Here is a 12,038-nt window from a genome sequence, read left to right as displayed (position 1 = left end):
AGGCTAGGATGCAGCCCCAAGCCTTGGTGGCAAAGGACAGCGGGATACCGGCCTGGAAAAGCAGCAGGGAAGAAGGCCTGGCCTTTCCCATCCCCTCCAGCATCTGCTCAAACGCTGTGACACGCTGAGCCCCAAGGACAACCCTCTCTCCACAGCCACATGGACACGTGCTGTTCGTAAAGCACCACGGCACAGCCCTGACGGCCACAGCACACGGCCACAGCCAGCCCCACAGCTGCACATCCACTCACGGGTGCCCGTAATTCCACATACGCAACCACATGTAGACGGTCCCGTGTACACATGATGTACACAGTCACAATAACAGCCACACACACTGCTCATGGCCACACATGTTCAGTGCTGCAGTTCTACCACAAGTACACATAGAGCTCCGTAGAGTCTCATGTGCATGGCCCCCATGCCACAGATACGCAGGCAAGTATAGCCACAACTCCAAACATACGTCACATAGATGTAGATACATATACCTAGCCAAACACATACTTCTGTGGTCACCCCTACATATGCAAATGCAAGTCCACAGCCTCTCTCTCCAAATAAGAGATCTAAACAGCATTATTTCCCAGTCTGAGCCCTAAGTGAAATCAGGCAGCCAAGAAAAACTTGCAAGAAGTTGGCTGGGAGACGCTTGGTTGCAGAGAGCCGCACTGACGGGGGGAAGCAGGCAGTAGGTCAGCGAGGACCAGACAAGAGAAAAGCAGTGCCTCCCCAGGGCCTCCATTCCCTGTTCCCTCAGCCAACCAGGCCTTTGGAGTCAAAAGGCCCCTTGCAGTGGGGCTGGGTAAATTGTGGGGGCCCACAGGGAAGCCGGGGAGACTGCTGACGGAGGGGAAAGTGTTTGGAAAGAGGAGGCGTCTGTGGTTTGGAAACTGCAGGGCTCTCCAGCCCCTGCCTCCAAAACCAAAATAGGCCTGTCCACCTCCCCGCAGCCACCCACCCACTCACCCAGTGGGCGGCCCGGCCAGTCCTTCCTGGGCGGGGTGGCCACCATCTTTGGGCGGCACGTCAGAGTGGCCACAGCCCTGGGGTTTCTCAGAAGCTCTGAGTGCACCCCGGAGTTCGTAGTCCCCATTCCCTCAACTCCAAAGGGGCATCTCTCCTGGGGACCCCAACCAACCTGAGTCACTCAGCCACCCCCCGAGGCCATGTCCGTCCGCCTGGGCGTCCTCCTGCCTGGTCCCTGGGTGGGAGGTGTGGCCCTGCTCCCGCAGAGGGGCTGGTGGGCGCGGGAGCCTGAGCTCCACGTAGCACATGCTCACACGGAGGAAATGCCGGCCTCCGCCGTCTGAGCCAACCATGGCAGAAAACCAAGCCCCCAGACGGACCAGTTGGAAGGGTTGCCCTGCCTGGAACCAGGACCCTGAGTTTTCATCACCTGGAACCGACACAGCCACTGGGCAGGACAGGCCTCGGAGCCAGCCAGATCCATCGCTAGGAGCCCATAAACTCCCACACACCTGTGTTCTCGGCAGCCTCAGGGCCACCAGGAGAAGGGCCTTTTGCAGGAGCAGCTCGGCTCTCCCGGGGAAGGCCAGCATCCTCGGTGCTGCCCACCTCAGGAGGGTCAGGGAGATGCGGGCGGTTCCATGGCCCCTGGGGCTCTGTCCTCTGCACGCCCCCGGGGGCTGCGGAGGCCGGTGCCTGGAAGCTCAGAGCCCGAGCCCACATGACAGGGTTGAGGCCGTGTTCTCTGCCCTGCGGCCGGGCAGGGCTCCTCTGATCTTCCCGAGAGAAGGACTGTAATTTTTCTCTGCAAAAGCAGCTTTGCCTAGGAAAACTTTAATGATGGCTTCCTGCTGGAACCACAGGCTTTTAAAAATAGCCCAGCTGAGCGAAGGCAAAATGTGGAGCCCAGGCCTCGCCTCCCCACTAACCTCAGAACTCTCGATTCCCGGGGCCTGGCGCTGCCCCTCTGGCCACCGCCGGGGCCAGGCCACACCGTGCCCCACTGGAAAATGGAGCGGGACCAGGCGCAGGCAGGCGAGTGGAGGGTTGGCCTGGGGAACACTGAACTTCTCCGAGGCCGAGTGAGAATCTGGCCGAAGGAGGTTCTCAGCGGTCTTGGCAGCTCGCGGCACGGCTGCGTTGGAATCTGAAAGCTTCCCGGAGCCGGTCGGTGCTGAGAAAGGCTCACAGCAGAGAAGAGACGCCCGTGGGTTGTCACCCACCTTCTCTGCCTTTCAGATTCGGCCCTCGGCCCATCAGCTCTGTCCTCACAGCCTGGCAGGGCAGCTGCCTCCATCCCAAAGGGAGCTGCTATCTCAGCCCAGGACAGGGCTGCAGACAGGACCCCGATAATCCGGGGAAGAATGAACAGATGGCCTTCCTTTCACAACCCATTGGGGGGCAGCTGCCCCCTTCCTCCCACAGCTGCCAGAGGCTCAGCCAGGCTGCCCTCCAGGGTCCAGCTGAGGTGTCAGGGTGATTGTCACAGCTGGAAGCCAGGAGGTGGGGGGCAGGCATCTCAGAAACTCGGGTCCTGTGCCAGCATCCTACTATTTTGAGCTCTTGGAAAGCCTTCAGCCAGCGCCCCTGCTCAGCCCCGCCTGCCCCTTCATCCATGCCCCCACAGTCCGTTTGGAGCTCCTGCTGTGTGCAAGGCACTGTCTCGGGCCCATGGAGCACCCGGCTAGGAGAAGACAACGTAGATTCAGGGTGACCCCTCCCAGGGCCATGGCCGGATGGCCGGCTTTTCTCCACCTGTGCTCTGCTCCTTGTTCTCCTCGAGGGCAGCGTGGGGACCCGTACATCTTCCTGAAGCCTGCGTGGCCCTCGGGGCGGCTCTCCATCCAGGAGGCAGGGTTTGTGGCCAGCCGGCTGTGGGCCTGGCGGTCAGGGCGTCCTGGAGGCAGGCAGAGTTGGCCCCAGTAGACCCAGAAGCATCACCTCCCTGGAAGCCTGAGCAAGGAGCCGTGTGGAGGCAGCAGGGCCCCTGCCAGGAGAGAGGCTGCAGGGACCAGAGAAGACACATGTGGCCCAGCTCCCACGCCTGCCCTCCCACACCTTCCGGGAGCTTCCACAAGGCGCCTCTTTCCCAGTGCCTGGGAGACCAGAGCAGGCAGATCCCGGAAGACCGCTCCATGCTGTGTGGTCAGCTCGGCATGCTGCTCTTCACACCAGCGGTCATCAATCTTTCGGACCACCAGTGGGCCACGGACCACCCATTGATGACCGCTGCTCCAGACAATGCACGGGCACTATGGCTTGCTCAGGGCTCCGAGAGGCCCTGCATGTTTGTGTTACACTCAGCGTGGCCATTGCTCATTGTCCCTAGGACCCTTATCTTAACAAGACACACATAACCTGTCCCACAGAACGTGTGTCCAGGTGACCACGTGAGTGGTCAGGTAAGGCTTCCCTGAGGACAGGGCTCTGGAGCATCAGAAGACCAGACAGGAAGGAGAGGGGTTGAGGTGGAGAAGGGCTAGGAGAGAGTCAGTCTGGGACACAGAAGCATCACACATTCAGGGCAAGAGGAGGGGTGCGGTGGGGCCTCCAGGCATTCAGGGGACACTCAGGCTTGGTCTCAAGAGTTCTCAACACAGGCCCCATGAAGGACAGGTTCCTCCTAACCCTGCCCTCAGCCCATGGAGCTGGGAGCGGAAAGACTCAGGCCCCGGCAGCCTGGCTACTGTTACGGGGCCAGGAGGCTGGGAGAGCCTGGGTTTTGCCAGACCACCCAAGGCCCTGGTTGGCTTTGGCACACACTGGGAGCAGCGGTGAAGCCTGGTCCCTTCTCTTCCCCGGAAGAGCCAGACGCTGACTGTGTGCACCTTGGTAACCAGCTAAGCAAGGCCAGGCCAGAGGGGAGGAAGAGACGGGCAGGAGGAGCGCATCCCAATCTCAAGTAATTGTGCTTTCTTGCTTTTCCCGCCACCCACAGAGGAGAAGTATGTCACTGTGCAGCCTTACACCAGCCAGAGCAAGGACGAGATTGGCTTTGAGAAGGGTGTCACTGTGGAAGTGATCAGGAAGAACCTGGAGGGCTGGTGGTACATCAGGTAGGAGCCCCAGCAGAGGAGCGAGACGCCCTGAGCAGCAGAGCAGGTAGATACTGCAGAGTAACTGGGGACACCAGATGGCGAGCAGATACCGACAGCAGCTTTGCACCCACGGCCCTGGCTTGCTACACGGAGCCTGCACAGCTGAGCATCCCAAACAGGGATTGCTCATCTCGCAGATCCTCTCCCGGGACACGTAAAGTAGTGCCTGAGCAGCAGCCAGCAGGGCACAGGGGCTCCGGCCCACCATGCAGGCAGTGGTGCAATCGCTCCCCTGCAAGACCCACGCAGCTGCCAAGAGGGTCCGGCACATCTGAATTTGGTTTTCTGCATCCAGCTTTGGCTGCCTGGTGTGCTCTGCAGCTCAGGCCGCCTGGAGCGCTGGCGTCCCCAGGCCTTGCTGAGGTCCCAGCAGGCCGCCCCTGCTGCCCACGGCTCAGCACTCCAGCTGTCCCCGGCTGTCCCCTCTGCAGGGCTGGCTCACGTGGTTGTGAGAGCTGAGCCCAGGCCTGGTTCCAAGGCCTCTTCCTTCTGCTGCTCCCTCTCCCAGGGCCGGATCACACTCCCAGCTGAGAAACCCATGGGGGAGTAGGAGGGGAGTTTGGAGCTTTCCTGATGCTTCTGGAAGCAGACAAAGCCCGTGGGCTTCCCCCGCCTTTGCTCCTCCAGTCCCCTCTGCCCTGGAACTTCAGGCCAGCGCCACCCTCCGGGAGCCTCCCTCTCTGGAAATGTTTTGGTTCCTTTGGGACCTACTCAGCTGTGGCGATTTTGACCAACTTCTCTCTTCTCTGCCCGTAACCAGGCTGGCAGAGATAGCCCCACATCTGTGGGCTCTGGGGACCAGCTCGCCAGCACACCACACCTGGGAACCTTAGACCCACTGTGGGCAGGATGCGTGCTCCAGGCTGTCTCCCACCGTGGGGTCAGGATTGGCCAAGGTGATGCGGGCCCTCGGAGATGGTTGCTTAGACCACGCCGACCGGCTGACGCTGATGGTGTTGAGATTGGTCGGTGCCGATGGGTAGGATGAAGGTCAGGGGTCTCATGGGATGGAATGTTAGTGTGACCTGACAGGACATAGCTGCCTGTCCGTCAGGAGAGCTGAGGTGTCGCTGTCTGTCTTGTGAGGTAGGTCAGGACCGTGTGCCCGGACATGTGCTGTCCAAAGCCCTGTCCCTAGACATGCATGTGCTCTCGGCAGTAGGAGCTGGAGCCAAGCCCAAGTTCAACAACCGTGTGTCTGGCGTAGGAAGCCGGCGATCCGTCTGGCAGGCTGGTTACCTGGCCCGCTTGCTGAAAGGTTATCTACAACGCTGCTGGCTTTTGTTTTCTTTTGTTGTTGTTTTTGTTTTTACGTTTTCTAAAATGACCAATAAAGCCACTTTTGTGCTGCTTTTTCTAGTCAACTCTTATCCCCACGGTCTATCCCTGAGAAAGCCCTGCTGAAAGGGTTCCACCTTAAGAAGGCTTCCAGACACCCCCTTAAATATGCCATTTCCCAACATTCCAGGCTCTGTGTCGATCCTCACTTCCTGTCTTTCTACTCCACCCCCACCCCCCACACACCCCCTCCCTTCCTCTCCCTCCATCTCCTTTTCCAGTTTGCTTCCCTCTGGAGTCATTCCATGCTCCGGAGCTGGAAAGCAGATGTGAGCCGAGTTGGACCCAGACACACAGACACACACACACACACACACACACACACAGCCGCTCCTGATTCCCTCGCTGCTCTCCTCCTGGAATCTAATTTTATCCATGTAACAGTGAAGGAACACAGGATTTGAAACGGGAGCGCTCGGACCAGTGAGCTGGCCTGACGGTCACTCCCGTGACACCCTGCTCCCCACCTCTCCAGTGTTCTCATAGCAAAGCACCTGCAGCAGCCTGCAGCTTCCTCTTCCCCTTTTCTCCGAGAGGAGGGAGCTCCTGCTTCTGAGCCAGATGCTGCCACCAGCTAGCTGTGTGTGACCCTCTGCTCCTTGCTTTGCTTTCCTGTGCCTTGGTTGTTGCTTCTACCCATCCCTGGAATTCTGTGCTTCTGTCTGCTAGCTCCGTGGTTTTCATCATTTGTTCACTGATGTCTGCCTTCCAGGCCCCAAGCAGGGAGCCAGATGGGCGAGCGTGGGTCAGCCTGTCTGCTTGTACCGTGGGGAAAAGCCACCCCTACCTGAGCTTTCCAGCAAAGCTCAAGGCATGCGGATCGAAACTTCTTTCACATTCCTTTTCCTCCCACCCAATGAGTGCCCAAGAGTAAGGTCAGAGGGAGAGGCAGGGGAGAGGGGCTTGTCTGACATCTGGCCTGGAGGAGCCGTTCCCCAGAGCCAGATGTGTCCCGGGAAGCAGACAGGGGCAGCACAGCCCGGACGGGGGCATGGACACTGCTGGACGCGGAAATGAGCTCCCGGTGGGTTTGGGTAGAAGTCAGCCCTACGGAGGGGGAACCGGAGGGGAAAGCTTGTTTTAAGTCATTAAGTCAGCCCTGTCGTTTGCCTTTCCTCTTGTTTACGGGATTTGGGGATTTGTTTTCATTTTGTTTGTTTTTTCACCATACCAGAGGTTTTACTTTCATCCAGTCATGTGCTTTATTTTCAACCTCTCCAGATTATGCAAGTATTCGCAACTTGCATTTTTATTTTGCTATGCAGTGTGAGGCCGGGGTCTCACTTGTTTTTCTTAGCTGGATAATCAGTTGTCCCCAAATTACTCACTGACTAATCCACCCTTACTTCACTAGTTTGAAATGTTCCTTTTAGCATTGGTCTGTTGGTGGGCTTGTTCTGTGAACTTGATTTGTCTTCTATTTCCGCGTGGTACCAATACGTCCCCTACTCAGGCACTCTTCTTGAGAGATAACTTCCTGGTTAGTCTCAATGTGTTCATCCTTCTGGATAAGTTTTTGCAGTGACTCTATCCCTGCATTTTTAAAAATATACATATTTGTAATTGATTTTAGAGAGGAAAAGAGAGGGAGAAAGAGATAGAAACATCAATGATGAGAGAGAATCATTGATCGGCTGCCTCCTGCATGCCCCCTACTAGGGATCGAGCCCGCAATTTGGGCATGTGCTCTTGACCAGAATCAAACCCAGGACCCTTCAGTGCACAGGCCGGCACTCTGTTCACTGAGCCAAAGCAACTAGGGCTTTCCCTTCATTTTTGCTCAGGAGAAAGAAATTGAGCTCCTGGGTAGGGACTTTGTCCAAGGTGCCGTAGAACAGAACTCGGGTTTTCTGACTCTTCGCCTCTCTGATAATAATACATCCCTTTCCAATAGGACATTTAACTCAAGACACCTCATTTCTTATCTCTACAGTAGGCCTCTACGTACTGCGGGGTAGCAGGCTGTTATGAAATCTACCTTTCGGGCAACCCACAAGTTGAGGAATCTTTTAACCTGAAGGTCCCACATTTGCCTGACTTTGCAGAGTTTGAGAACTCGCACCAAGTGGGATCACAGAGAACAAGGGGATGGGAAGAAGTGGTGTTCTAGGTGTCTTTTCCACCTGCCCAGCTCCAGTTCTCTCCGGAATAGTGGGAATGCCAAGTGTCTGCTGGACACCATGGAAAAGGCTCTGCTGGGCAAGGCCGCTGGAGCCTGGGCCTGGGAGGGGTGTGAGGTCAGGCCTCGGTGCTCTAATGCCCCGTGTCCCGCTCGCCCCCCATAGGTACCTGGGCAAAGAGGGCTGGGCACCAGCCTCCTACCTGAAGAAAGCCAAGGATGACCTGCCGGCTCGGAAGAAGAATCTGGCAGGCCCCGTGGAGATCATCGGGAACATCATGGAGATCAGCAACCTGCTGAACAAGAAGACATCGGGGGACAAAGAGACTCCCCCAGCCGAAGGCGAGGGCCCAGAGGTCCCCATTGCCAAGAAGGAGATCAGCCTGCCCATCCTCTGCAACGCCTCCAACGGCAGCGCCCTGGGGATCCCCGAGAGGACCGTCTCCAAGCTGGCCCAGGGCTCCCCGGCCGTGGCCAGGATCGCCCCTCAGCGGGCCCAGATCAGTAAGAGCCTCACGGAGCCCCGGGTCCTTGCTGCAAAGCAATTGATAGAGCGGGCACGGGGTGCCAGGAAAGCTAGAGGGGTGTGCAGGACCCCCATATCATTTTCCTCTCGACATATTGACAACCCCTGACCCCAGCCTCACTCTGCCCGCTTGTCTCACGCTAATTACAGGAGTGGACAAGGCAGTTCCTCCCCACTGCTCCACTGAAGATAAATTCCCTGAGTGTCAGAGGTGCTGGCATTCCTGTCCCTAGTGGGGAGCCAGGAGTGCTCACTTTGTAGATGGGTGTAGCCGTGAAATGAGCCGGAGATGCAAGGCTGCTTTGTTCTTAGAGGAACATCTTTCTGGCCCTCCTTCCCGATTGCCTTCCCCCAGTTACTAGAAACCAGAAAGACAAGGCCGGGCTGACTTTACCTCTCCGCACAAGCGTATTTCTAAGGGGCATCCTTCAGGAATCTCCTTCCCTCGCACAGGAGGGACCGGCTCCCCGGCACCCTCTGAATCTCGCGCGTCGCCGGCTCACAGAGCCTTCGTTTGGGGGTCACACTGTTCTCTGTTACGAGAGACGAGCTTCTGTGTGTGTCCAGCCGGCCTTAAATCTGGAGGAAAGCTGTTTGGATTCTAAACGTGGTGAGGTCAGCTCTGTGCCTGCCGTCTTTCAGGCAGGCGGTTGGGAAATGTTCTGAGGGCATCTCCTCTCGCCTGGAGTTGTGCCAGCTTGTAGGGATTCAGTACTGAGCGCCCAAGAGCCGCGGGTTCGGCTCCACACTTGGATAAGGTTTGCACCTGGAGAAAGTTATATCCACCCTTCCTCCTCAAAAATACCGCCTCGGGTCTGCACATTTCACAGCGTGCACCTCACCTCAGAGGGTCCCCCGGCAGCTCAGCCAGGGAAGTGAGAGCATGGGTCCACGCAGGAACTTTCCAGAACCAGAGGGTGCTTATGCCCAGGGAAGCAGGTACAGGCCGTGTTGCCCAGCGTCTGGCTGGCATTCTTTAAGCCATGTGTCTTCTTCCAGGCTCCCCCAACCTGAGGACAAGGCCTCCACCTCGCAGAGAATCCAGCCTGGTAGGTGCCACACCTCGTCTGTCCTGGTCCCTTCCTGGGCGTGCGTGCGCTGCAGCGGCCCCAGTCCATTGGCTGTCGCGCTGCAAAGCCTGCTGGTCCCGAGGTTTCCCAGGACCCCGCTGGGCCTTCAGCTCTGTGGGCCTGGGGGCAGAGTGGGAAGCCTTCAGATTCCAACCTTTTGGGGGAACCTCGCTAGACAGTTTATAATCAAAAACGCTCTGCACTCCAAAGCTAAATAAATCCATTCCGGCCACCGCACTGGCAGACATAAACATTTAGACTGGCCGGCGAGAGTGTCCAGCCAGGGCATTGCCAGGGGCTTGCAGTGCAGCTGCTGTCCATGTGAGCCTGGATGCCTCTCAGCTTTGCCTTCCTGGCTTAGGAATGCCCGATGGAGGTGGTGGGTGCCAGAGCCAGGAGGGCGGAGGGCAGGCCAATGAGCACCCTCCAGGAGCATCCTCGGTGGCCGGGGCTGGCTTTTATGCTGAAGATTACAGATGCTCAGTGCTACTGGGGTGCCTGGCACCTGTGGGTGGGACTTCCTGGTACCCAGACCACCGGGGACACAGCTGTGCACTCGGGGTGCTGGGCTGGGGCCAGCGGTGATGCTGGTGGCAGGCCGAGAGCCCCAGAGCAGAGAACCATTATCAGCAGCAGTGAGATGTGTGGAAAGAATGAGGCTCGAGTCTGCCAAGCGTGGATTCATATTCCACCCCGAATTGCTTGCCCCCCTCCAAGCCTCAGTTTCCTCGTCTGTAAGTACCAGCCATCTCCTAGGGCTGTCCTAAGGATGAAATGAGACGATGGGTACTGTGGGCGGATGGCCAGGTTTTATTCCCTGTGTCAGCTGGGACCGTTGGGGGGACTACCCGTGACTCCGTGTGGAAACAGATTTCTGGAGTCACATCTGGGCCAACACGAGGGTTACTGTGATCGGTGCTGTCGCTGGCCCAGGGTTGGGGGATAGCGGCAGTTCCTGGAGACGCAGGCCTTCGGTGATGAGGATTATTGAAGTTTGGCCCCTGGAAATGGGACCGCCTCGCCCTGGCCATCAGCCCCAGCGGAGTTTCTGTCTCCCTTTCCCCTGTGTTTTACGCAACTAAACAGCGAGTTCTTTCCTGCCATTTCTCTCTGGCCCAGCTAATTATGTTTGGGCAGACTTGATTTTGGCAGGAATGGGGTAATTCCTTCCACACTTACCAAATGCAGGGCTTGCTGAGGCAGGACTGCTGTTTCCAGCCAGGCCCGGCCGAATCCCAGTTGGCCAACGGTCCGCGCTGTGCTGGGGCCTGGGCCACATCTGCTCACATGCACGGCTGGAGGGCCAGGCACCAGGGTAGGGAAAGGGGACCCCAGTCCTCCCACCTTCGCTCACTCTGACCCCAGGCCGCTGAGCTGTTACTGGTCGGATCAGGACTTGCTGGGCCTTGGAGGAGGATGAAGGCAGAGGATAGGGTGGTGTTTCAAGAGGGGTGTTTAGCTTTGGCTTTTATTTATGGAACTTTTCCTGTGCGCCTGGCTGGACCAGAAGTTAGTATCTTATCTCTGTAATCAAATTATATATATATATATATATATATATATATATATATATATATATATGATTACAGAGAGAGGAAGGGAGAGGGAGACAGAAACATTAATAAGAGAGAATCCTATAGACCAAAATCCAGGCATGTGCCCTGACTGGGAATCCAACTGTGACCTACAGGTTAATAGGTTGATGCTCAACCACTGAGCCATGCCAGCCAAGCTCTCAGCAATTCTCTTAATGAGCCTGTTTTAGTTGCATTGTATAGGTCAGGAAACTGAGGCTCAGCTGAGCTGGGGTTGGAGCCCCCATGTGCCCAGCTGCAAGGCCAAGGTCTTTCGAGGTCTTCTTGCCACAACACAGCTACTTCCCTTCCCCAGTCTCCCCCACACACACACATCCCATTCAAAAAATGTTTTGTTTTAACCTCTTCGTGTGATACAAGGACATGCTGGGCATAATGGAGAGGCACCAAGTACCATTTGGGCAGGATAAAGAACAGGTGCAACTAGGACATCTGCGCTGTGAGGGCAAATGGGGGTGCCATCCTTTTGGTTCACTGTTGGATGCCCAGGTCCTTAGACCAGAGTCTGACACCCAGTAGACACTTAGGAAACATCTGTAAAATAGATGAATGAGGTTCACAAGTGATTGGCCACAGCCAGATTCTAAATGTCCTTGAGTGTCGTGGTTAGATATTGATGTGCCAGCGTCTGAAGACAGTCAGGCTCTGTTCCACGGCCCACCAGCGGAGGGTCCGGAGTGTAATCGGTGACTGCCTGGCGTGTGGCAGCATCGTGGTGACCAGACGAGGTCTTCTCACCCAGTCCCACACCCCCTCCCTCACACCCCACCCGTGGAGGTGGCTGTGTCCCAGCTCTGCCCCTGCCGCCGGATGTCACCCCAGTGGCTCCTCTTTTAGATTTAAAAACAGGGGTTGTCCTCTCCAGCAAGGCCGTGTACACAGACTAGGTTACAGTGGTTTCTCCATTTTTTTTAATTTTTGTTTTGGGACCTAGCTGTTGAGGCTTCTGAAAACTGGACCTCCAGAGATGGAAAAGTGGACATTACTGTTACTAAATGATCGTTTGGAAGGCTCAGACAAGCCTCAAGTGAGCCCTAGGTATTCTTAGAAATCCTAGCGAAGGGAGTGACAGACACTCAGGTCAACGGCTGTCCACTCCTGTAAGTGCCACGCTCACTGCCATTACCGTCTGATCAGGTGGGTTTTGCTCACCGAGTCCTTCTCTGCTTCAGGGGTTCCAGCTGCCCAAGCCACCAGAGCCCCCTTCTGTGGAGGTGGAGTACTACACCATTGCCGAATTCCAGTCCTGCATTTCTGACGGGATCAGCTTTCGGGGTGGACAGAAGGCAGAGGTGAGCCATGGGGCCCTGAGGCTGAGGGTTT

The 12,038-nt window shown here is 56.9% G+C and overlaps 1 protein-coding gene across 3 annotated transcripts in view; it reads left to right on the top strand.

The window, feature by feature from the left end:
- Positions 1–12,038, top strand: part of SH3PXD2A (SH3 and PX domains 2A) — a 213,135-nt gene that overhangs the window by 190,950 nt on the left and 10,147 nt on the right. For all 3 annotated transcript variants that reach the window (XM_084903835.1, XM_084903836.1, XM_084903837.1), the window contains 4 exons: positions 3,908–4,025; positions 7,691–8,028; positions 9,050–9,099; positions 11,888–12,007. In XM_084903835.1, coding sequence (XP_084759961.1) covers positions 3,908–4,025; positions 7,691–8,028; positions 9,050–9,099; positions 11,888–12,007 — 626 coding nt within the window. The remainder of the gene's footprint in view (positions 1–3,907; positions 4,026–7,690; positions 8,029–9,049; positions 9,100–11,887; positions 12,008–12,038) is intronic.

Source organism: Pipistrellus hanaki (assembly GCF_964339955.1).
Source record: "Pipistrellus hanaki genome assembly, chromosome: 14".
In the NCBI taxonomy this organism is placed as follows: Eukaryota; Metazoa; Chordata; class Mammalia; order Chiroptera; family Vespertilionidae; genus Pipistrellus; species Pipistrellus hanaki.
Note: the sequence above shows the minus strand (reverse complement) of the source record. Positions and strands in the feature narration are given on the sequence as shown.